This window comes from Vicugna pacos, chromosome 12, assembly GCF_048564905.1.
Source record: "Vicugna pacos chromosome 12, VicPac4, whole genome shotgun sequence".
NCBI lineage: Eukaryota > Metazoa > Chordata > Mammalia > Artiodactyla > Camelidae > Vicugna > Vicugna pacos.
Window position 1 is genome coordinate 21,347,128 of NC_132998.1, and position 27,028 is coordinate 21,374,155.

Here is a 27,028-nt window from a genome sequence, read left to right on the forward strand (position 1 = left end):
TTTTTTCTTAAGGGGCCATAAATTCCAGTGCTAACTGCATTTCATAAATGACCTAGAACCGTTTGTCATCCCATCAGCCCAGTCCCGGGGGTTTATTGGTGGTACTGTTCTGGGTGCCAGGGATGGAGAGGAACAGTGCAGTCACATGCTAGTCATATTAGTTAAGATTTGTTAAATGAAGAAACGAATGGACAAGCTGAGTATGAACGGATTCCTTTCTCTCCTTTGCTTCTCACCGATGCCCATTTACTCCTCTAATGTATCAGGCAATATTAGGGACCTGGAGGTCCCTAAGATATTGTTGGTGGCCTCGCTGAACTTACAGAACAATACATGATACAGAATGGGACACAGATGTCGGTAGACATGACAGTCTGAAGTGCTACCAGTAAGTAGGTCTTGGAGGTCGGAAGAATAAGATGACTAGCTCGGATGCAGGGAACACTGAGCAGTAGGTGAGCTTTGACCTTGCCTTGGAGGATGAGGCAAAATGTTAGCAAGAGAGGGGGTGACGGGGGAGGGCACCCTGGCAGTGGGGTTGGATTGTCTGGGGAAAAGGCCACAGAGGCAGGAAAGTACGAATTCTGAGGAAGGAGTCAAGTGATTGCTGCTTGCACTGATGTGGAACCAGTGTGCGGGCATTTGAACTCCGCGGTGGAAGGAGTCCTGTCAAGTTTAAGAAAAAGAGTGAGAACAGAGAGAAAAAGCCCTGTGGCTGTCATTCAGGATTCTCTTTCCCCCTTTCCATTCCCTCTTCTTCGTCCAAATGAGGTCACTTCACACCCCAAAACACCCTGCCTATCTTCTTCACCAGATTACTGCTCAGATACTGCTTTGACCATACCGTTCACACTTCTACGGATTCACCAACCCCTGCAGGATAACTCCTGTCCTTCTCAGTTCGGGTGTCAGGCTCTCCTCATCTGGCCTTTGCCAGCTTCCCCAGTCTCACTCTTCAGCTCACTTACCCCACCATCCGCTTCCCTGGACCCCCTTCTCTGCCGCCTTGGTCTCCCCATGCCTGCCCCACCTGTGTGGTTCCCCATCCCCAGTATATCTTTGCTGATGCTGTTCTTCTGGCCCGAATGCCCTCTCCCTTCATCATTGTCCGTGAGCATCTCCAAGGCCCACTTTTTTTAATCTCCAAAAATTTCAACTCTTAGAAGATGGAAACCAAGTCTTGGTTTTCACACCCATCCCTGCCTCACAGGTGGTAAGCACCAAGTAAATGTTGAATGACTGAATAATTTCTTTCATGCCTTCTTTTCCTCCATTCCTAAATATGACCAAGAGGAACTCTACCCACCCCCCAGATAAAGATGCCTCTGTTTGTATAATGCTTCTAGACTCTGCAAAGGTCAGGGCATAGCAGTCCAGAGCACTGAATCTGGGGCCAGACTGCTGGAGTGCCAACCATTGCTCTGCCAATTACCAGCTGTGTGACCTTGAGCATCTTACTTAACCTCTCTGCGCCTCACTGTTCTCCTGGCAATATGGGGAGTATAAAGGGACCTACCTCACAAGAGTTTTTAGGGTTAAACAAAAAGCTATTATTTGTAAAATGCTTAGAACAATAGCACATAGTAGGCATCATATAATGCTTGTTTAGATAAATATATACATATTACATACATATACACATATATATTAGTAGCATAGGTTTTATACATATATATGTACACAAATTTGTAGTAAGTACTCAGTCAAGTTTCAGTTGTTCCCACGTGAAGGGATGCACAATTGGGTGGCCTTGTAGGGTGAACAGAAGCGTTAAATAACTCCCTGCACCTAGTAACTGGTAGAGCCATTCCCGGAACCACAACTTCTGACTTCTGAGCCAGAAGTCAAAAAAGTAGAATTTATACTCTTAATCCACTGATCTTTGCCAACACAGGGATAGTTTTCAGATACACAGTGATTTCTTGATGCCAAATGTTGAAACTTACTATAGAGATTTTAATTATTTTGATTTAAAGTAGAAGAGTAGTATCTGATCCATTATGCAGGCCTGTCAGTAAGGAAAAAAAAAATATTAACAGCTTCTGTCCTAAAGTTTTTAATACAGAATTTCACAGTCTCACAAAGAAATCCTTGATGTGGTCACTTTCTACTTGACTCTATTCTTCCCGCAGTTAAAGATGGAGCAGGAGAGAGAAACTGAGTGCGTTCACTGGAGAATTATGCATGAGGTTTTATAGTAGAGAAGAATTCAAACAGGAAAATACGCTGGTGGAGTACATTTGAATGGATGTCTGCCTCTGTGTCATTTGGTATGCAAAGGCTTGCGTGTGCATTAAGCTGATGGAGAAGCTGATATTTTCTTTGCAGTATATATTCAAAAGCTTTCTTTTACTTCTCTGAAGAAGAGAGAACTGTCTGTTATTTTATTTTAAATACAAAACCCATTTAACTTCTGTCAACAGCTTACGTTTTAAATAATGCAGTTTGTACTTGCATTCATTATCTGCAATTAGGGTTCTCAAAAAGCTTTTAGTGTTTTTCTCCCCAACTTTTAAAATTCATTCATTGTCACCGTTAACATTTTAGAGAATAGTGGAAGCCCTAAGTTGAATTGGGAAAAAAAAAAAAAAAACGAACAAAGAAATTTCTTTTCTGGAAGTTACCATTGAACCCAGTGGAGAACCTCAGCTCTTGTGCTGAACCACATTATGATGAGGTATTTACAGCCTCTTCTTGCTAGTGTTAGGTCAGACTCAGACGTTTTTCTAACACCGACTAGTTAATAAGAAACGCCACGCTGGCAAGCCAGCTCAGAATCCCTGGTTCATTGGCTTAGTTTGTGCAAATTACCTGCTTATACTAGGCCTCTGCATCTAAGAAAAGCAGGAGGCAGGTCAGGTCTTTTCTTCACGATGTATTTGAAAGAAAGGTTTCTCAGATACCCTTGTCTGTCCAGGATGCGTTTCATCTAACTATGATGGGAGTCATGTGTTCTCATTTCTTCCTTCCTGCCTTCTCAAGAAGATAACTGAGCAACTCTCTGTGTATGTGTGCGTGTGCGCATGTGTGTGTGTGTGTGTGTGTTGGAGAGAGAGAGAGTCTTTTTTCACCCTCTCACTTAAAGATGTAACTAGACCCAAATGGCATGTGGGTTTGCTTCAGGCTGGGAATATAAATAGAGCCAAGCCTAGAAATGCAAGGTGTGTGGTAGATGCGTTGACCTCGCTGTTTGCCCAGCTGCAGGGTGACTCCCTTTTCATTCCCCAGCTGCCCAGCTGCTTCTTAATGCGATTTTATTTTTCTTTTATGCTGGAGTAGTCGACCAAACTTAACCCTGGACAGGTCTGGTAGTTACTGAAAAAACAGACAACTTTGCAATTACACACAGCTCAGAAAAAGCCGCCACGACTTTGCTGTTTAGCTCTTACTTTGGCCGTGTTCAGCAATGCCTTTAACATGATTGGCTAACTTATAATTTTAAGGAGAAACATCAGCAGATTTTATGAAAATAAGTAAATGCTATTCATTAACCCCGTGTTTTTTACGCTTCAAAATAGTCACTTGAGAATGTGTGTTACGTTGAACCATAAGAAAGTACAGATTTTCTACCTTCTTCATATAACCTACAAAAACAACAATTGGGTTGAGCCTAAATAAATATATTTATTCCAGTGATACTTCTGGTCCTCTAACTATTTTAAAACTCATCTTTTGAAATGAGAAAAAAAATCAGGTTCCTTACTCTAAAACATTACATTGATCTCTTTTTTAACACAACTGTATCTTAGTTATAAAATTGGCTCTGAAAAACTTAATAATTTACAAATGAAATTAAATCTATTTTATGTGGATGAGAACATGGCATAATTTTTGAGAAAGTGCCGCTGCTGACTCCTCGGGTGCTCAGTTCTGCTGTGGTCCTTGATTCGTCGGTTGCATTGGCGTCATCACACCTGTGTGTTGTTTCTTTCAGAGATTATAGTTGTGCTCAAACTAAACAGGTTTCAGAAGTAGCCCCGATGTCTGACTCTATATATAAAAGTAAATTGAAATTATATTGGAAAACTGTGATTTTCAGGTAGAATCTCTGAAAATCTATAACTTACTCTTCTGTATCTAAGAATACAGAGATTATATATAGATGTAATAGATATTAATAAAAAAATAAATAATAAATCCTGTATTATTTGAGAATGTTTATTAAGCATCTGTGGGATCTAAGGGGCTTTGGGAAATAACTTTATAGATCAGGGTTTTTTTTTTCAAATGAGCAGAGTGTTAAATTGGCCATTTGTATTATAAGCCTAAAAAATGTGTAGATTCTCTAACCCTGCAATTCTGCTTCTGGAAACGTATTGTCAGAAATATAACACAATTTTGTGCACAAACATTTCTGTGACAATAATATAACCAAGATTTTTAAGGTCTCAAAATTTAAAAAAAATTTTAAGTTAAAAAATTTTTTAAACTGAGGATTGATTATATGTTTACAATATACATGGAAAAGATACATTATAAAACTTTATCTCCTGTTATCTGTTAAATGTAAATCTGTTAAAATGTAAATTATATGTATCATTTATAAGAGAAGAAACAAGATATGGCATACATGAAGGGTTTTCAGCACAGCTTTGTTTATAAAAAGCAAGAAGTTTGAAATACCTTAAAATGTTCAATAATAGGGAATTAAGTTATGGCACAGTCTTATAAAGAAATATTATACAGCCCTTAAAATTATGTTTGTGGAGTAATATTTTCTGCTATAGGAAAATGTTCTGATATATGTCATGGGAAAGAATGTAGGATATTAAACATTGTAAATTTAGATTGATTCAGATTTTTTAAAAGGAGAAATGATACACATTACTTTATTATTGAAGTATAGTTGATTTATAATGTGTTAGTTTCTAGTGTACAGCACAGTGATTCAGCTATATATATATACATTCCTTTTCATTACAGGTTACTACAAGATATTGAATATAGTTCTCTGTGCCATATAGTAGGACCTTGTTGTTTAGATATACATCATTTTAAAATGAAGAAGTGTGTGTGTATCTGTTTTCGTAAGAAAAAGACTGGACAGCTGTATACCAAACTTTCAGGCATTTTATTTTCTACTTGCTTTTTCTTTTCTTTTTTGTATCATGTTTTCTACATTGAACATAAAGTATTACTCTGTGGTCATAAAAACAATTTTTTAACTAAAACCATGTAGGAACCTTGAGATTTACAGTTTATAATTTGACAGGTAGATTTTACACAATAAAGTTCCTTGAATAAGGGCTATACTTATTTGGAGTTTTTGTCATTCCAAGATTGGGCTAAAATTTATCCATGAATAATGGTTTATTCTGCAAATTAATAATGCAGAGGAGATTTTAGAGAAACACTTTTAAGCTTAAGGGAACTTTTCAAGTACACCGAAAGCACACACAAGACTCTGTAAATCATTTTTTTCATCAAAGCCTGTCCCTAAGTGCCTCTTCCTGGCAGGTAAATTTACATATTTTTGTTTGCTTTATGTAGAAGGAATAGTACATACTTTATCTATTTTACTAAAAATTCATCTCCCCCTGCAAGTTGGAACGTGATCTTTTTAACATACACATCATATAATGGTTTCCATTCACTAAGTTACGGACAGACATCCTTTAACAATCTGGGTCACATTTTCACAGGTGATGAAAACATACCATATGTACCACGCAGAGAGCATCAGTGCAGAGAGCAAGCTGAAGGAGGCTGAGAAACAAGAAGAGAAGCAAATTGGCAGATCTGGTGACCCAGTCTTCCACATTAGACTGGAAGAGAGACACCAGCGGCGAAGCTCTGTAAAGAAAATAGAAAAAATGAAGGAAAAGGTGAGTAAGTCCTTCCTCCCTTGAGGTGACAGACCTGGGAACACTGATGCAACAGCAAATGGACACATGTTGTAAATTACTGCAGAATGACGTGTTTCCTCCCACGGGAATGAAAAAATGCTTAAGAAATGTAAAAATCATGTAGTAACAGCTGGACATCATTTCATGGCAAATGCCAAGTATTCAGTACACAATGTGGAGAACTTTGAATATGAACAAAGAGATTTCATTGCACATGGGCCTGGTGCCCAGAGAGCGTTGTTGTTATTCCCTGTCACTGGGTAATTTTAGTTTATTTAAATCAGATAAAAAATGTACTTTTCTCAGAGAACTTGGAAGGTCATTTGTATATGTAGAATAAGTTGTTTAGATGAACAGAAATTCATGTATGTTTCCCTGTCTTGTTTAAAAATGACTCTATTGTCTTTCCCAATGCCTGGATCCTCTTCATCTCCAGAGACAAGCCAAGTATTCGGAAAATAAGCTAAAATCGATTAAGGCACGGAATGAGTATCTCCTAACCCTTGAAGCAACCAACGCCTCAGTTTTCAAGTATTATATTCATGATCTTTCAGATTTAATCGACGTAAGTACTTGAAGTTTTTATATTTTCCATATTGAGATGGAATGAGCAATAACTCTCTTTCCTTAATTCTAAAACACCATTATTTATTAAAACAATGTCATTTTACATAATTCTCAGAAAGGAAAAATGCTTCCAATTAAACGACACAGGATGCTAAGGTACTATTAATTGTAAGATGCATGTGAAATACTGTGCGTTCTAAAACCACTGAAAAACGAATTGTGAGGCTCTGCGAAGCTGTGAGTGCCTGGAAGACTCAGCTCGGAAGGGGGCCCTGTGCAGTGGCACAGCCCTAACTGCATTTGTTGATTCAAAAATATATGTATTGGGCCCCTCCTATTGTGAGACGATGAGGCTCTGAGAAGCCATAGACGTGCAGCTTGTTTCCCTTAGAATTGAAAGCAGAAAAGACAGATGTTACCAAATGATGGCTTCATGACAGTTGTGATAAATACTGTGAAGCAAAATAGAACACAGGGAAACCACTTGTATTATCTAACTCTCTATACTTTCCCCTCACAGGATAGAATATAAAAAAGCACTAACTGGGCTCATTTAGAACTCTCAGGTAGACATCTGCTGTCACCTTTGTGCAGTGTTTACTGCCATCATTCCCCAACTTTACCCCTCAGCATCACTCATTCTTCCATTCAGAAATGGTCCACCAAGTAGCCCCGTCATTGTGCTAACTTCGTAGGAGACGGCAAAGATGAAACAGACAGAAATCCTGTGTCCAAAAAAGTGATGTGTTGTAAGGAAACATAGATAAAGTGATAGAAGTTCAGAGACTTACCTGCTGGAATTTTACTCGTATACTGCTTTGTAGTGACTGAATTCAATAGTTACATGATAATGTAAAATTATTTTCTATGGCTCCTAATGTCTATCATAATTTAGGTATATAGTAGGTTAAAGTGACTATTTTTATGGTAAATTTAAGTCTCACATATTTATTATTTTAGAGCCAAGGTTTGGGACTTTTTACAAAAGAATTGTTAGGAATTGTTATGAAAGGTTTTATTAGTTCATTAACACTCTGATGTAACTTTTTCCTTTTGTTTAAGTCTAAACAATTTTATCTCATAATATCGTAACTTCTTTATACAGAACCGTGTAGTAATAAATATAACCAGGGAAAACTTTTTTTCTCGTTTCTTTTGTTACAAATATTTCAACCAAGTAAGTAATCACTTAATTGTTTTAAATACAGAAGCTTAAAAAACATTTTTTTTCCTTCTAGCAATCCGCTGAAATAAAAAGAATTTTTTTTTCCTGCTAGATTGCTGCTGGTTTTCCTGAGTAAGAATAATTTGGTGACCCCTATTTTCAAACTTAGATCTGTAAGGATTCTGCAAAATAAATGGAATGTAGGAGAACTAATTCTATGTACCAACCCTGCTTACTCCTTTTGTTTAGGGCTAATTTTAGTAGTGATTGGAGTACTTGGCTAAACCCAAGCCAACTTACCAACAGGGAAAGTCTCTGTATCTTGAGAAGTATTTCTTTAATACCTCTAAGGTACCAAGCACTGTTCTTGACAATGGGGATTCAGCAGTGAACAAAACAAAATCTCTACCTCTGTGGAGTTTATGTATAGGCCACATAAAATTTACACATGTATAATAGATCCTTATATATTAAATATTTACATATACTTATATGTTAAATATTTATCTTTATTACGTATATAAGTATTAACAATAAGATACTACTTACTGTAGTGCGAACAGTGCTATGAAGGAAAATCAAACAGAGCTCTGGGGGTGCTTCTGTTGATGGCGTGGTCAGAAAAGCCAGATGTTTGGGTGGAGACGTGAGCCATTTCACTAATGCGGCGGGAAGCCCTCATACTGAAGGACTGGCGAGATGACAGATATAGAGGCAGAGGTGTGTTTTGCAAGTTCAAGGTGCTCGAGGAGTAGCAAAGGAAGCCAGTGTGGCTGGAGAGGAGCGAGTGGGGAGGAGGGTGCTGGGAGAGAAGGGAGACAGAAGCCCGACCACTGAGGGGCCTTTGGGCATCGGAAAGGGGTAGATTTTGTTCTAAGTGTAGTGTGAAGCCATTGGAGGGTTTAAGAAAGGAAGTGACATCATCTGGTGTACATTTTAAAGACTCACTCTGGCATCTGGGTGGAAAACAGACTGAGGTGGGTGACTAGGACAAGCATGAAAACAGTGAGCTGTATGTAGAGTCCTTTGCAGTTGCCCAGGCTGGAGGTGATGCTGGCTTGGCCTGGCTTGGTAGCAATAGACATGTGAGAAGTGATTGGATTCAAAATTTATTGAAAATAGAGCTAATAGAAAATGGAGGTGGTGGGTTTAAAAAAAAAAAAGGTGAAAATGACTCCTAGTCTCAGGTCTTGAGTAACTAGGTTAATAATGTACCTTTTACTGAGATAGGGACCCTGGAGAGAAGCAGGTCAAAGGGCAGGGAGCAGCAGTTCTGTTACTTACGGTAAGATTGAGATGCTCATGGGGCATCTATGTGGACAGCATCCTCGATAGTATTAGGACATACAGGACAAGAAGAGCATGTCAGGATTATGTGAGAGTTGCCATCACTGTCGTGGATATTTATTGAGCTCTCACGGTGACAGGCAGGTTTCTAAGCATGATCCCATCTGACCGTAACCTTGTGAGGTATAAATATTATTTTCTCCATTTTATAGACTAAAGGACCTGAGGCTTGGCTACTCTGGGTAACTTGCCAGAGGTTACATAATGAGTAAGTGGTAGGTTTCAAACTCAGACATTTTAATCTCCAGATCTAAATAACCCAAATATAAATAAAGAATGGTTAAATGTGCCAGATAATTTTGTTTTTTAAAAAAGCTATATTTTTAAAAAGAACAGCCTTAAATTTAAAATGTAAACAATTCTCAAATGATACAACTTAAATAATTTTAAAAGAAATGATACACAATTGGTGGTGTCACACTCAAAAAGAAATTGAGGGCTCTTAGCGAAAATGACACTTCATGTTCGTTGACTCACTTCTGAGGCAATCAGAGTGTGACTATGTACATTCTAAAATGGCCACTTATTTTGTAGGAATCCAATTTGCATATATAGTGGTGATCCTAAAAACCATTAAGCTTGACCCTTCCTGGTAAAAAAGAAACTGATTATTATGCAAAGGCACCTAGACTCCTTTATGCTCTGTGAGCTTATTTAGCAAAATACGTTTTAGCCTGAGCTAATTGTCAGAAGAGTTGTGATACCTCTAGTGAAAAAAAGTTAAGACAACATTTTAATGCACAGTATTTTGTATGTGAAAATGACATGGAAGATGCTAAATGTACCTTGATTAAATCAGATCATCATAAATAATCGAAGAATTCAAGTTGAGACCTTTTTTAAACCTCCAGCCTCCCTTGGATTCTACTCAATTCAGTATCTGTCTCTTTTATAAATTTTGAGTAATAGATGATGATGAATGGATCTATTGATATAAAAAAGTTATATAAATTTTCCATAGACTTTGTTTTAAAACTAGTCTTTTATTATTACAGAAGCAGTACATTCGCATTGTAGAAATTTAGAAAATACTATAAGCAAACAATAAAATGATCACATTCTTACCACGTGAGATCGTCACTATTACAACGTAGACTTTTTCCTCTGTGTCAACATACAAAATTTCCAGACCAGATCGAGAGTATAAAATCACATTTTACTTACAGCTTTTCAACTCGCTTTTTTCAGTCATTGATCTCCATCCTTCCATTTCAGAAATTTTTTATCTGATCTAATAACCAGACCACATTCCCATTTGTGATCCCCAAAAATGTTTCTCAGCTGGTGTGTCTAGACTAGACCCAATTTAGGATTACCCATTGCATCTGCATGATGTGTCCCTTTAGTCTTTTTTTATCCAGCCAAGTCCCTTGTTGAAGAAACAGTTGTTGGGGAAACAGTAGTTCTCAGAAAATCTCAGCTTCTCAATTTGTCTGATGATTTGTTGTCGTGTTATTTAGCCCATTTCTCTATCCCTTGTATTTCCTATAATGCAAACACTGTATAAAAGCTTTATGGATTCAAGTTAAACACTTTGCAATGGAATGCAGCATGGGTGGTGTTACTGCCTCTTAGGTAAATATGTAACAACAGTTTAAAAAAAAAGTATGTAACAACATCTGTTTAACCCACCAATAGTAATGCTAAAATTGATCACTAGCTTATGGTGTTATAGATCTGATTCCTCCATCATGTAGTTAAGGTTTTTTTCCCTTGCAACAAACTATGGATATTCCAAAATCTCTTGAATTTGGATTTTATTAAATTGGAAATTTGGAACTCAGCAACATCTGGGCGATAATTTACTTTTGGTCAACAGAATACTTTCTTAAAGTACAAATTAATAATGTAAATTAAAGGGGAATAGCAATTTAAGAAAATACTTTCAGGCGTTTTAGACTATCAGTTTACATATATATCATTGACACCCTGTTTAATGGAATCAATCCTCTTTTGTTAATTACTACAGGTCTAAAAACTTTAATAATTGAACACTTTGATAGTTTCCTGTAGATTTAGAGGAGGTAATCTTTTTTTTTTTTCATTTAAAAATTCCAGTCTTTATCCACGTTAAACTTCACCTTTACCTATCAATGGTAGTTTGAATTAGCAGGGTTCTCTCTCTCTCTGAGAAATGGCTGTCAATGTAGGGAAGCATTCTGTTTCTAAATAATGGTTTAAATGGATCTCTACTGGGATTTATTTCTAGTAAATCTTAAATTCTTCATTGTGCCTTGTGATCAATAAATTAATTTTATGATGAACTTCTGCACAGAAAACAACACTTTTATTAACTTAAGTACATGAACTTCATAAAGTCCAAATTAAAAATACTACAAATCAGACTTCTAAAGTTTATTTTGGATAATATAGTGAAGAAAGTGATGGCTTAATTATTAAGCAAATATTTACTTTTATTTCAGATGGAAATATTTGAATATAGTATACCAAACAAGGTTTAGCCATTTTTGGATACTCCAAATACTGAGTTATCTCTAGGGAGAAAGGAAGGTATTGCAATTGGTGGAAGGGATTCAGGGGACTGCTGAAATATATGCAGTATTTTATGTATTTAAAAGCATGCAGTTGTCCCTCGTATCCACCAGGAATTGGTTCCAGGAACCCCTGTGAGTATCAGATCCCAGGATGCTCAAGTTCTTTCAGTGAGTGAGTCCTTTTATATCTGTGAATATGGAACCTGTGGCTATGGAAGGCTGACTATATATATGTTTTGCACTTACCTGTAAGTATGGCATATTTTATATTTAGAAACAGAAAAAGTAGAGAGTTATAAAAAATGATAAAGCCATCCCTTAAATATTTTAATCTAAAGTATACCAATATACTTGCACTTGCCAATTTTTAAATTATGATTTATCTCTTTGTACAGAGTTCTGAATGGTCAGTTTTCCTTTATGCAACCACACCCATTGTGTATGATCTATGATTTCTACTTTTGAGGTTTTTTTAAACATATATAAGAAAAAATATTCTGGATATTTACAATATTTTCGCAATCTTGCACAATTGGCAATTGTGCCTAATTTGATAACAATTTTGTTTACTCTCAAATCTTTCCATCAACTCCTTTCTCAGTATTTTATGTTTAGTATTTAATTAAATTATAATAAATATAAGTGGCACAAATATTATACAGTCAGCTCTTGAAAGTATGCAGACTAATTGTTTGAGCTGAAATGTGCAGGAGTATTAGAGAGGGCCTATTAGCTGTGTATGTTCACAGTGCATTGGCATTGGTCGTTATGCTTTAGAACAGGAGTTGACAAGCTTTCTCTGTAAGGGGCCAGATAATAAATATTTTAGGCTTTGTGAGCCTTATGGTCTCTGTCCCTGCTTAAATCTAATGCAAAAGCAACCATAGATAATAAATAAGCTAGTGGTTGTGTTGCGTTCCAACTTCATGTACCGTATCAGGCCACAGGCTGGATTTCGTTCACAGGCAATACCATAGTTGGTTGACCTCTGCTTTATAGAATGAACTGAATGTTGGTTATTCCAGAGTGTCACCTAAGCAGAAGGCTGTCAAGACGGCTTCTCTCTGCCTGTGAAGAAAGTTCTAAGTAAATTTTATTTTGTAGAGTAACAGTCTCTTAGTTTGGAATTAGGTGAACAAAGTTAATTTCACAGTGAGGGTTTTATTATGTCATCCTAAACAATTAATATGAATTCTAAGAAATACAAGTATTGGCCAAAAGAAATTAATCAGTTTGAGAGACTAAAGGCATAATTATAGGGGGAAATAAATTGTAGTTTTGTAAATAATAGATTTGGTATCTGCAACTGTTAATATCCCCAACATTAAGTGCAGAAGAGGCCATAACTAATTATTCTGTAAGAGTTAGGATATATTACAACCAGAAGAAAAATCATATAGGCAACAAATATTTGCGACGGCTGAAATTTTTCAAGTGATTATGATTTGCTAAGATAAAAGAGGAGAGAGTGCAAGTTCTAATGCTAGGGATTTCTGATCTATAATCATATTCACTACTCCGTAGATCTGGAATTCTTAAAATAGCTGGCTTTAAGATTGCAGAACTGCTAATGTCACCTGTTTCAGTCCAGTCCCACACTTAACCCACCCTCAAAAAGCAGTCAGAGAAACAAAATCCTCAACAGGAACACCCTATCAGTGCCTTGTCCCCGAGCACCTGCCTCATAATAATAAAGTACTTGTCATCGTTATAGTACAGTTTCAGTCTTCAGTTACTTCTTGTAAAAGTTTGCATGTCACTTTGAAGCTTGAAGGATGAATCTGTATTACTATTATGGAATGCTGACATAGAACAATCCCCTACTCCAAGGGGATTTTCTTGGTAGAGATTTCTGTCATATGTTTTTTATTAGCTGTTTCTACAGAATGAGATTGAAATTAGATTATGTCATATACCGCATGCCATGTTTATTTTATCATTTCTAAATAATCAGCTGTCCTAAAGCTTTTAGTCTTACCCTTTTGTCGCTAGGCACATGTGTTTAATTAAAAAGTAACTTATTCAGAGTTCAGATTTTTCTTAATTAGTTTGACTTGCCCCCCCCCGACTACTTAATAAGTATTCAGCTTTATCCATACCTGCCAAATTTTAATATTTTTGTCCCCATTAGGCCTGAACTCTTATCAGGAAGGTTATGGAGCAGTCACGTTAAACGGGTTAGCAGAGTGTAATTATCATGTAAACTGATTTATGCATGTTTTTATCTCTTTGTGAAAGAAAGGGTATTTAAAAATTGAAGTGAGTTGGAGGACTAGAGTAAATGACTTTAAAAGTTCCTTCCAATGGAGAGAAAATGGCCCTTTGATAAAGAAACTGCATCCGTGTGGTTTCCACCTGCTGCAAAGGCTGTGCTTTCTGTCTCCAGAGCTCGCTCTCCCATCCTGGCTTTACCTCTGAATGGATGATCATCCTCAAGCATGATCCTTGGGTTTCTTTCTCTTGGTCCTTTGCCTTCAATACTATCCAGTGGTTCCTAAATTTTGCCTTGATCATCTTCCTGGGCTTCAGATTTTCATATCCACTGCCTGTTGGCGTTTCTGACCAGATGTCTGTAGGCATCTTGAACATTTGGCCCTATCATCCTCCTCTTCCTCCACACATGTAACAGCTTTTTCTTACCCATTTTTCACACCTCAGAAAATGGCACCACTTTCCACCCCGTTGCACAAGCCAAAAGCCCAGTTCTCTCATTGCTCACATACAAATGTATCAGCACATCTTACCATCCCTTCCTCCAGAATTTCTCAAACCTGACTATTTCTCATTGTCTGCACTCAGTCTCCTAGACAAAGCCTCTTCATCTCCTGCCTGCACTTATATCTCCCAATTTACCCCTGAGAGCTTCTGGTCAAGAATTTATTCATTCTCATCCCAAGCAGCCAAAGTATTTTTTAAAGTTTTATAAATCAGACCTGTAATCCCTATTTAAACCTCTTCATTAGAATAAAACCCAAACTATTCACCAGGACCCTATGTGAACTGCCACTCACCTGCCACTCAGTGTCATCTCCTCCAGCTTTGCCCTTAGTCACCATGCTTCAGGTGCATTGGCCTTTCTGTTACCCAGACTCATTAAGCTTTTTCTTGCCTGGGGCCGTTCTGCTGTTGTCCAGAAGACTCTTTCTCCCAGAACTTTACAAGACTCATTCCTTCCTTTCATTCCTGTGCATCCAGCTGCCTGTACAAAAGAGCAGCTCCCTCTCCTCCTGCACGCCCTGTCCCTCTGTTTTCTCCCGTGTACCCCCCGACCTGTATTGATGGAGGCTTGCTTGCTTTGTTCTCTCTTCTCTCCTGTAATTTGACTCAGGGCAGTCATAGAGATTTGGCCTGGGGGAAGACTAGTCTAGCAGCAGCTCCTCTGAAAGAAATGATTGGGTGGGAGCCGTCTGTATTAGGCAACAGATGATGGTTCAGCCTTCTCATTGGCTGGGCATCTGCAACGTCCGCTCTCCCTCTTCTGTTCCCTACTTTGTATCCATTCCTATCACACAGATGTACCATTTTGACCTTTTCATTGCTGAAGAGAAACTCAGAACAGGTTTTACTAAATGCTTGGCTACAGCTGTTAAAACAGCAGCAAAAATTAAACTGTCAGCCCTTTATGAACCATCAGGAGCCCAGACATGAAAGCAGGCCTGTAAGAGTTGCCTACAGTTTAGATACCCAGTTCAGTCCCACCAGATCCCTGACTCTCACAAAATGTGTTGTTTCCAGGGTGAAGTACTGAATAGCTAGAGAGGAAACTAGGGAAGGGCAGAGATTCTTATGTAGAAGAAATCAACTTCTTCATTTGACATCTGCTGTAAAAGCTCCAAACGTAGTTGTTTTTGGCCCTTGTGAAAGCCATCCATGGTCTTGTGAAAGCTGTTTTTGCAGTTTGTTCGCTTGAGTTGTACTATTTTTTCAGAGAAACTCAAAACAAAGGGGTAGACCAAGTCTTTACCCAATACCCATGGTTCTGGAATGGCCAAAGCCAAGCTTATAAGAGCCAGAGAGGGGCCCCACAAGAAGAGAGCATGGAAACTTCTCAGGCCGAAGCAAGAGTGTTGAAGTTAAGATAGAATACGTCGCAGGAGTTCTGTCCCTCTTCATTCTCATGACTACTGCTTGATTCCGGAGTCACACATGGGCTTGGGGCTGCCCTCCAGCCACTTCCTGGGCTGCCCTGAAAATAACATGGGCTGTTACTGTTCTGGAAACTTACGGATAGGACTTGTTTCCCATAGAGTTCCATTATGGTAATAATCCCATCTAAGTCCAAACTTCCGCCCTACACTACGGCTTCTCATGTCATAAAGTCTATTTCAAAACAATTATCTCCCTGAATAACCATGATCCAGTTATATGTGACATTATACCCACCATATACTTGAATCGACCTCTCAGCTGTTGGAACAAGAGTTAAGTATGTCAGTCCTCAGTACCTAGATTTCGTCTTCATTTTTGATAGAATTTGCAACCCTTTTGCCTAAGGAAATCAGCCTTACTGTGGCGATTTAGACTAATACCTTGTGGAACCTATCTTGGCAGCTCTTAGGATACTTTAAAATGTATATATACCCTTTGGCTTCCAACAGTCTTCCCTTCCCCATTTTAATCCGTAATTTTATATATCCATTCAGGGTTTTTTATCTATCCGAACAACACTGTTTTTTTCCATAAGGTATTTTATTGGTTTCTTATGTATCTTCATCATTAAATGCACTCGGGTTATAATTCAATAATTTGTGCAGAAGCTGGCTTTTCATATCGTCATTAATAATTCATAAGCTCCATAGAATTACTTGAGGCCTTTTAAACCAAGTATCTTGAATCTTAACATATCCAGTGTCGTTTTAGCTTCCAGTTTGGAAAAAAAAAAAGATGATTGTGACAGGTTGTGCTGTCTCAGGAGACCTCGAATACGAATTTTATTCCTGTTTCTTGTTTCTTGGAAAGTTTAGGATGCTTAGAAAGCCTGGAGTGTAGAAAACACTGCATATCACAAGCAACAATGTCACGCCAGTTAAAGGAACTCACAGACTGAAAAGTACTGGTAGGAGTTAGAGAAGGAAATTTTCCATCCAGGCTCATCACAGAAATCTCCGAAGTACTCCAAGCCCAGAAGATACCCCGGGGAGGCCCCTGGGTTGATACTAAGCCATATGCATGGTTATCCTCAAATTACTAGGAAACTACAGTGAAATCAGGGGAGTCTTACTGGGACCAGACCCACTAAATTTGCCTGGCTGAACTGGGTGTGGAAACATGCACCAGTACTTTTGGAATCCTGGTATTTACTCCCCAAAGAAGCCACACTTAGAAATTTTAGGAGTGAACTGTTTAAGTCTGGGAATAATGAAAATTCAGTATCTAATTTTCAGAGCTGTAATTCAAGTGGATAGTTGGGGTTGAATAGTCTTTCTTTTTCTTTTTTCTTCATTCTTTTTCCCTTTCTCTTTTAAGTTGAAAAGAGACTTGGTTTTTGTAGCGGGGAGAAAAGGCTTTTCTCTGGGTTGTTTCTTTCCTCTCAATATCCATTTTCTGTTAAGTCCCGTTGGGATCCGTTCTCATAAAGTAAAGCAGCTTGTGTGATCTGCTTCATTAGACTCAAGTTGAGTCTGCCTTCTTTCAGAATAGTAGGGTGTTTTGAAGCACTGGTACATCTCAAAGAAAGGAGGCCGTTTCCTTTACAAATTCATGTTTTTGTAAGATGAGGTGTTGCTGAAAGAATACTTTTTCAGTCCCTCTGATGTGTATAAAACTGCTACACAGAACCATTATGGATTCTGAGTAGTTAGAGGAATGAGAGAGAACTTGGCTCATCTGAGCCGAGAATCTTCTAATTAACTGAAAATCATTTCCTATATTTGGGTGAAGCTGATTGCACTGGAAATGTACTAATGTGGAGACTGCTGCATTTTACAACTGTGTTTTGCTGGTATTTGTAGTTGTGATGTAACAGCTACTTCCTGCTCTTTTTGAATCAAGTGTTCTTTTTTCCAGTTTTATGCCTTTTTTCTTTTTTGAAGTATAGGCAATTTACAATGCTGTGTCAATTTCTGGTGTACAGCACAATGTTTCAGTCATACATGTACACACATCCATTCCTTTTCATATTCTTCTTCACTATAGGTTACTACAAGATACTGAATATAGTTTCCTGTGCTGTACAGTAGAACAATTAAGCATTCTTTAATCAGGTCGATTCTCTGGCCTGCTTGGAGAAAGGACAAGATTCAAGACCCTTTTATGAGATTATTTTAGTGCCGTGCTTCTCAAACTCCACACCTGTGGAGTTTCTTTCTTTTTTCCTCATTTTTTCTTAGTGGAGGTACTGGGGATTGAACCCACGACCTCGTGCATGCTAAGCATGCACTCTACCGCTGAGCTAGACACCCCACAACCCCACCCCGGATTTTTTTTTTAACTTCAGGTTCTTATTTATTAGAATCAGGAGTAGGGCCCACGAGTATGCATTTCTAAGAAGCTCCAGCTGATTTCTGCTAGTCCCCAGACCACACTTTGAAAAAACAGGATTTTAGAATATGTTTATGTAAAAATCCCAAGTTTAAACATTCTGAAATTGGAGTGTGAGGGTGAAATTAAATGTGCTGGCATTTCTAAGGACAGCTGAGTGAGTGGTTTTGTTCCTTCTTAAAACATTAAACAGTTTGCGTTCTCCGTGGCCCTTTATTACTCTTGTAGTAGCAAACTAATGAACAGCTTATACTTGAATTTGTTGAGAATGGAGGTTATATTTTATTTCCAGGCTTCATACTCCTGGAGCCTGGCAAATTCCCAGGCATCTGTAGATGGCCAGTTAGTGAGTTGAATTGGATCAAATTGAATTGATTGAGCTTCATTAGAACAATATAGGGATGGCCTCATTTGGTACCTTTAAAACCACTTGTTTCCTCTTTAAGAGATTTATATTGCTTTCTGTACAGATTAAAAATTCTGTCAGTAATTTGTAACTGACCCATATCTAGAGTCACATTCTTTTTCAAATTATATTCTCTTAGAATGCAATATGAAAAAAAAAATACAAGTTAAAGGTAGTGCACTAGATTCTAGAAGTCTAGAGCCGTTTTATATTCCTATGAATACTAAGCAAAATTCTATCTCTAGTTAAAGGTCTTTGGCAATCATTTCTCGTTTAAAAATTTTATTCTAGAGATAGGGAAGGCATTCCTGGACTATTTTGGCAGATCCAAACCTGTTCTCAGTTCTGAAACAGTACAGGGTATTGTCCTCAGTAAATGATACAAGTATCAAAATATTACAGTTACTATGTTTGCATCATAGAAGGATTTCAGTAAATCGCTGTGTCACTCTCAGTACGCATGAACGAACTTGAATGCTGTTTTATCATTTCCTTTCAGTGTTTGATTTTGCTTTTATTTTTTAATAGCTTTATTGGGATATTAGTCACATACCATACAGTTCACTCATTAAAAATCCACAATTGGCTTTTATCATATTCACAGAGTTGTATACACATAGCCATAATTTTAGAACATTTTCGTTACTACAAAAAGGAATCCTGGTCCGCTTAACCTCACTCTCCAATTCTTCATCCCCTGCCCTAGGTAACTGCTAGTCTACCTTCTATCTCTATAAATTTGCCTATTCTGGACATTGCATATAAATGGAATCATACAATATGTTGTCTCTTATAACTGGCTTCTTTTACTTAGCAGAATGTTTCCAGACGGATCTTTGTTGTAACATGTATCAGTACTTCATTTCTTTTTATGGCTGAATGTTTTATTTCCTTTATCCATTTATTGATGGATATTTAGGTGCCTTCCAGTTTTCAGTTATTAATAATGCTGCTGTAAACATTTATGTACAAGTTTTTGTGTAAAAAAATGTTTTCATTTCTCTTATATACATACATAGGAGTGGAATGGCCAAGCTATATGTTAACTCTGTGTTGAACCTTTTGACAAACTGCCAGACTCTTTGTATGTGGCTGCAGCATTTTACATTCCCATCAGCAATGTATGAGGGTTCCAGTTTCTCCACATCCTCCCCAGTCGTTGTAGTTATCTGTCTTTGTGATCGTAGCCATCCTAGTGATAACTCGTCGTGGTTTTGACTTGTGTCTCCCTGATGACTAACAATGTTGAGCATCTTTGTATGTGCTCGTTGGCCACTTGTATATATTTTTTTGAGAAATACCTAGCAGATCCATTGCTCATTTTTCAGTTGGGCTATTTGTCTTTTTATTGAGTGGTGAGGATTCTTTATATATTCTAGATACAAATTTCTTAGCAGATTGCATGATTTGCAAAATATTTTTCCCATTAAGTGGGTTATCTTTTAACTTGCTTGTTCCCTTTGAAGCACAGAAGTCTTCAAATTTGGTGAAACCTAATTTATTTTTTCTTTTGTTGCTTGTGCTTTTGATATCATATCCAAGAAATCCGTGCGGAATGCAAGATCATGAAAGTTTACTCCTAAAAATTTTATAGTTCTAGCTGTCATATTTAGGTCTTTGATGCATTTTGAGTTAATTTTTGTGTATGGTGTTCTTTTATTTTTTAAGTGCTGTGATCTTGGCTACCATGCAAGTCTGAACAGAGCCCTGAGAACGTATCTCTCTGCAGAGTATAACCTTGAAACCTCCAGACATGAAGGCTTAGACATTATTGAGAATGCAGTTGACAATTTGGAGCCCAGGAGTGATAAGCAGAGGTTCATGGAGATGTACCCTGCTGCATTCTGTCCGCCAATGAAGTTTGAGTTTCAGTCTCACATGGGTGATGAGGTCAGTAACTGATTATTTTAAAACTCCTGGATTGTCTTCTTCACATACGTTACTCTCCACCTGTTGTACCCAGCACTTGTAAGAATTCCCAGTCGTTTTCTCACTCCTGCCTTTGCATGAGATCTTAGCATAATACTCTGCTAAGACCAGCCACTAGCACCTTTTAAAGCAAGAGTCAAACACCCCAGTGCCTCTAGAGGCCAAAGAGACAGAGGTGCAAACTCTCTTGAGTGTAAGCATTAAACTGTTGCAGGGTGGTGTAAGAGTTCTTCCTCTACATCAAGACATTCAAATTTAAGTTCAAGACAAAACATTTTGCTGGCCCAGTAGAATCTATCAGAAAACTTTTTATCATCCTGATTGAAAGATCCTCATAAAGAAAAATGATTATAAATGGCAGGAAAACGGAAGAGAGGAGAAAAGATACACAGCATTTTTTTAAGACTCAAGTTCTCTCTAGATTGGTAAAATGAACATTAGAAATGATGTGTTACATCTGAGGTTCCTTATATATGTGAATTTAGCTTTCTGTCCTGTTTTTTCCAAGGGAAAAAAAATGCATTTAAACCATTTATGAGCTTCAGTGGTATATTTATTGTCTGTGAACAGGCAAAGACAAGAAGAACCAATTAGTGGAGCACGCTGCATAGCACTTGTGTCCCAGCTGTGCAAAACAGCACCCAGAGATTTAAAACTCAATTTTAGCTTATTGTGGTGACATTATGTTTTTTAAAATACATGTGATTATAATTTCCATGGCAGATTTCTGTGATGTTGTAATTTTTCTGTAACACCTGATGTTAAGACTTATAAGATATATATGTATGTACCGGATGCGTTTCTAACCCAATTTTATTTTTGCTTGATTTGATAAAGTGAATTACTTGACTTAAAATGGTAAGTGGTTTTTGTGCCAAGAGCACATGAATGTGACAGGGGAGTGGCTTATCCCACCCAGAGTTACGTTTTTAAAACCAAATGGTTACTGTTTTAATTTTTCAGTTATAGGTACGTTAAACACAGAATGATACAATGTCACAGATGAGTGATTTCAATTGGGTTAATAGTTTTTACTTTTGGGGGGTGCTATTATTATTTTAATAAAGCAAGTCTGCTACCCTGTTTTATGGCCAGTTCCGCCAGGAAGCAGTCATCTCTGTGATGTTTTAGAGACTTCATAAAAGGAAACCCCCACTTGTCAAGACCATTTCTCTGACAAGGAAGATGAGGAGAAATTGTTTGTTTCTGGTGTGATTTTAAAATAGTTAAAAGGCTCTAATTTGGACCTTTCCATAATTGGGATCATGACCGAAGTATCATTCTACCAAAGCCTAAGACAAGTGGCCTCTTCAGTTTCGTGGTCTGTCACATGATTTGGCTGACATTGGCAAGACAAGCGTGGTTGAAAGATATTAAAATAGTTACTCACTTTTTTTGAGTTCTCACTACCTGCCAGGCAGTGTTCTAGGTGCTTTATGGGCATCGTGTCGTTTCATCCCCGCACCAGCCTTACGGTGTAGGAGCTTTTACTATCCCCATTTTACAGGTAAGGAAACAGGCTTAGTGACTTACAGGCACCCGGCTGACTGTGACCAGCAGGCTCTGCTGCCCTGCTTGTGCCTGCGCGACGGTGCGCTTGGATCACCCGTCCCACTCTGCCCCGCCCGGTGGTCGTTCAGAATTCCACGAGTGAGCCGGCAGCATCAGAGTTCCGGCAACTGCCGCATTCTTACAGGGGTGCTTCCTACCGCTGCCCTCTTCCCAGTTACCTCCAGGCCAGGCAGCTGCATTCTGCTCTTGCCACTTAAGTAACAAGTTCACATTTAAAACTGAAGTTTTGAAGCAGCAGTTAAAAGTAAAATATGTGGTTGGAATCTTGAGGGGATCCGTGGGATTCACGCAGCCTTTAAATAGGAGAACCGTGCCTCTGGAGGCTGGCTGGACGGCGCCCTGTTGTGACCGTGGTTTCTGATTCCCCATCAGGTGTGTCAGGTCAGCGCGCAGCAGCCGGTCCAGGCGGAGCTCATGCTCAGGTACCAGCAGCTGCAGTCCCGACTGGCCACACTCAAAATCGAGAACGAGGAGGTGAGCACGCTCTCTGCCCCACAAATACTCTGAATTCTAATGTAGACTGGAAGACATTTTCACATGACCTGGGCAAGTTAACATTGTAACTGTAGTCACTTCATCATGTATTTTCAACTAGATCAGGGTTCCTAAAATACTGCTTATAGAGGATAAATGCAAAGGTTCTTTAATGAATGAATGCTGTACCAGAGATTTGCCGCATACACCTGTAAATACACCTTTTATTCATAAATTCTTAAATACTGAAAGTATTTCCCATAGATTACCAAATTCAACATGGGTGTCCAAGAACATACATGAATGTGTGGAATGAAACTTCTGACTGACACATTCATTTAACCCTAACTTTTGACATTAGTACTTTTTTTTTAATGCTTCTTTGTGTTCTCTAGATTTTTGGTAATGAGTACGGCACTGCTGGCGTTCAGTGGTACAAAACTCATATTTTGAAATAGTACTTGAATGGAAGTATTAAACTGTTTATTTGCTGACATTAATAGATTTCAATGGACAGAATGTAACATGTGAATTTAAATATATGTTGAGCCAGAAAGTAGTCGTACAATTCAGCTGCCTGTTTCTGAAATTAATTTAATTGGATCCATGTTCTCCTTAAATGAAACTATGAACCACAGATATTTATTGTATTAGTCAAGGCTCTCAACTATAATTTATAGGAACCCAAATCAAACTTAGTTGAGTCAGAAAGTTCACTTACTGTCAGTATTTGCAGTCGGCTCTGTGGTGATTGGCCCTGTGTCCACACAATATCATCAGGAACCTCTCTCTTCATCACTTCGAAGTGATATCTTCATGTATGTTGGTAGGAGGTCTCCCCCTGCCCACTGCATTGGAAGATCGAGGACCGCGTGGTCCCTATAGCTTGACTATCTCACCCCATTCCAGCATCCTGAACTCTGAAATGGGATGTTTCATTGTCCTGACTTAAGTCACGCCTACTTCTGGACCAACCATGACATCCAGGAAATGAGATTCTGTCATTGGCCAGCCTAGGTTTTGTGTCCATTCATAGAACCGTTTGATTGACAGCCCCAAAGGAAATATATATTTCTAGAGGCAAACACTTTCCAAAAGGAAGGAATGTGGGACAGAAAGGAAAAAACAACAGTTAACTCTTGATAAAACAAATGACCAAAATTCACTTTAATACCCTCTTTTGTTCTAATCCCACTGAGATGTTTTGACCCGTGTGAATGTGTGTGTGTTCCTGTTGAGAAAGAGTGCTGTGTTTCTAGACCTGTATAGTTCGGTCAGAACCCGTTGCAGCCTTTCTGCTTTCTGTTCTTTCTAGAAGAACCAAACCACCCCTTATTCAAACATGTGTATTTAAGATGCGACCAGTGTGATTAAGGCTTCAGTCTCTGTGTAAAGTCCCACTAATGAGCCTTTCCAAGGGAAAGCTGTTGCTCTCCTTGAGGTGTTTTTAGAGCTTAGAGTTTTGGCAGGGCATCACAAAACACTCACCTAATGCAGTTTACTGGATCCTGTTAGACCCTCGGTTTGTTTGCCTAGTGACTTCCAATTTTTTTCTCATGCATATACTCTCGTGGTTTTATTGGGAAACAGTCTCCAAACTCTAGGAAAACACTGTTTTATACACAAGGTCAAAGCTGGCAGCCCACAAGCCTGTTTTGTTTGGCTCCCACAGTTTGGACCTGTTAAAAATGTGGAAGTCTGGCAACTCTGGCTCTGTGTGGCCTCGTGAAGGGAAAGGCGGGGATACTTGAATTCCACTTCGCCATAGTCATTCAGCTCCTGATTTTCTTACATTGGCCTGCTCCGTTTATGTTGCCTGTCTGGCCCCCGCAGCCCTCTGGGTTTGTGACCTTAGTGTGCACATCCCTTTGGGCATAAAGTGTCTTTATAAACTGATAGAGGCAGACAGTGCTTTCTGAGGATTAATTTTTCCAAATTTACTGTAGAAACAAATGAACTGCATGGTCCTGATGTTTCTTGTGAACATGAGAAGTGGTTTATGATTCTTGGATTTGGAACCAATTCACTGTAGCCGATGAAAGTAAGATTTAAATTGGATTTGTGACAGCCAGTAGATTTCCATAGATGTGGAAAGAGGGAGAGATGTTTCAGTATGTTTCTAGGTTAGAGAAGAGAGCAGTTTGGTTATCACCCAGGCGAAGCTGAAATCATATGACGAGAGGTATCAAGAGGCAATTTAAAGAGTTTCGATGCTGTAGGTCTGTTCATTTCGGGACAATAAATATTTATCAAGCGATTTCTACATTCCACGTGTTTTGCCAGGTGTGGAAAATACAGAGATGAATAAGTCACAGTTAGCATCTGTCCAGTGCGAGGAGCAGTCTACAACAAGCCGTTTATGCAGTGTGAAAAATAAGGGACCTAACTTGGGAACAACATCAGCAACCGTTGCTGACTTGGGGTCCCTGTGTAGCACTTTTCTCCGCCGTAAATAAGGAATTTGCCTGATAGGCGGGCAGAAAACTGACACCTTGGTATCAAACCACAATATTCAAATAAAGAAACACATATGTAATTCTTCCTCTGCCCAAACTTGTATATACTTGTAAAGCCCAAAATTTACTGGAAAGAGTTTAGTTAACTAAAAATAATGATGACTGCCCAGTGAAAAGATTAGAGTTGAGGGAGAATTTCATCCAAGCTTACAGAAATGGGGATTGAGCAGCTAAATAGAACATGAACCTTTTCACCAAATCTTGGACAACTATAAATGGAGGGAGGGTATAGCTCAGTGGTAGAGTATGTGCTTAGCATGCACAGGATCCTGAGTTCAATCCCCAGTACCTCCATTTATAGATAGATAGATAGATAGATAGATAGATAGATAGATAGGGAAAAATAAAGGGCACCACTTAAAACTGTAGGAGGCCTTCTTCAAAGGAAGTTTCCATGCTAAGAGCTTATAGACTGTGTCTGGCCACAGAGAAATTTTGTTTGGTCCACAATGCTTGATTTCTTTTTTTAATTATCGTTATTAAATAATTGGAAGTTTTGGGGGGAGGGTATAGCTCAAGCAGTAGAGTGCATGCTTAGCATGCACAAACAAGGTCCTGGATTCAATCCCCAGTACCTCCTGTAAACATACATACAGACGTACATACATACATAAATAAATAAATCTAATTACCCCCCCAAAAAATAAAAATAAATTTAAAAAATAATAATTGGAAGTTTTGCATAAAAATATGGATATCCAACTTCTAAAAAATTAAAAGATTTTATCGTGCTAGACCTGCATTTCCGAAGGCCAATAACTGGCTTAAGCTGAGCAGTACATACTCCCCTTCAGCACAGAGCATATGCTTCCTGTTTGCCATGCTCCCCACCCAGCCCACTTGCCTATGTTCATTACTTGCCTGGCCCTGGAAGATTATTTGAGTTGGCAGCACCTGCCTTAAAACAAAGAAAAGAGAGCAGTAAGCATTTGTGAAACAGCCCCAGTATACTCACAAGTAGTAAAACCTGAAAGTAAAGGTGTGAGAAGGGCTTGATTAAATCTGTGGTTGACGCAAATTCATAATGGATTCTGCCATTTATTGTCACTTCACAACTTTACATTTGCCTGTTAAACATTTTTAAACGAGCTTTCAGTTCCATTACACTGTAAGTTTACAGTTCCCACTTCCAGTCAGCTGGTCCACAAATATTTGTTGGTGTCCCATGTGTATTGTGCCCATAGCATTAGAGCAGAGCCTGCTGCCCACACAACTAACTCTATTCCCAATTTTTTTGTTTTCCTTTTTTTATTTAAAAGCGTAACTTTTTACTGAAACTCTGAAGTGCAACATTAATAAACATTGCTTTTTAAGGCAACATCTTGAAAGTAACCTAAATCTAAATGATCATTTATACCTTTCTCACTATAAACATTTTCCAGACTCTTTCCAACCTAATGGTACACAGCCTTGTCCAGTTTCTCCAAGTTTATTGTTCGAGTGAAATATGTGAGGGAGGTTAAGAGATACAAACTTCCAGTTACAAAATAAATGAATCACAAGAATGAAATGTACAGAATGAGGAATATAGTCAGAAATTACATAATATCTTTGTGATACGTGACAGATGGTGATCATTTTGTAATGTATAGAAATATCAAATGTACACCAGGAACTAACATGGTGTCTGGATCAATTATACTTCAAAACCAGACAAACTTATCAAAAAAGAGAGGGGGTGGGGAGAGGGGGAATTGGTTGAAGATGGTAAAAATGCTACAAGCTTCCAGTTATAGGATAAATTATTACTAGGGATGTAATGTACAACATGATTAATATAATTAACACCTCTATGTATTATGTATGCAGTTTGTTAAGAGAGTAAATCCTGTTTTCTTTTTTTTCCTTTGTATCAATATGAGATGATGGATGTTCGCTAAACTTATCATAGTCATTTCGTGCTATATGTAAGTCAGACTGATACAGGAAAAAGAATGTGGGGCGAGAGAATGGTTGAGTCCCTGGGACATGCCCCGCCAAGTGTAGGTCCTTGGCTTTCCACAGGAAAGATCAACAGCGAGCCACAGTTGAGTAAAGGTAAATTTATTCAGAGAGATACACACTCCACAGACAGAGTGCGGGCCATCTCAGAAGTTGAGGGAGCAAGAGGCCAGGAGGTGTGGTGTTGCTAGTTTTTAATGGGCTGGGTAACTTCATATGCTAACAAGTGGGAGGACTGTTTCTACTACTTTGTGGAAGGGGCTGGGATTCTCAGGAATTGGGCTACCGCC

The 27,028-nt window shown here is 38.3% G+C and overlaps 1 protein-coding gene and 1 long non-coding RNA gene across 8 annotated transcripts in view; one reads left to right on the forward strand and one right to left on the reverse strand.

Moving 5' to 3' along the window:
• Positions 1 to 27,028, forward strand: part of SRGAP1 (SLIT-ROBO Rho GTPase activating protein 1) — a 244,138-nt gene that overhangs the window by 162,577 nt on the left and 54,533 nt on the right. For 6 of the 7 annotated variants that reach the window (XR_012078412.1, XR_012078411.1, XM_006205813.4 and 3 more), the window contains exons 5-8: positions 5,643 to 5,825; positions 6,283 to 6,411; positions 19,975 to 20,196; positions 22,180 to 22,281. Coding sequence is in view for 5 of the 7 variants with exons in the window: in XM_006205813.4 (XP_006205875.1) it covers positions 5,643 to 5,825; positions 6,283 to 6,411; positions 19,975 to 20,196; positions 22,180 to 22,281 (636 nt within the window). In the remaining 2 variants the exon portion in view is untranslated. The remainder of the gene's footprint in view (positions 1 to 5,642; positions 5,826 to 6,282; positions 6,412 to 19,974; positions 20,197 to 22,179; positions 22,282 to 27,028) is intronic. The other variant, XM_072973006.1, reaches the window with a different exon arrangement.
• Positions 3,600 to 5,740, reverse strand: LOC140700153 (uncharacterized). Its single transcript, XR_012078413.1, has 2 exons — positions 5,658 to 5,740; positions 3,600 to 3,990 (listed from the first exon to the last, which is right to left on the reverse strand). It is a non-coding gene; the product is annotated as an uncharacterized lncRNA (long non-coding RNA).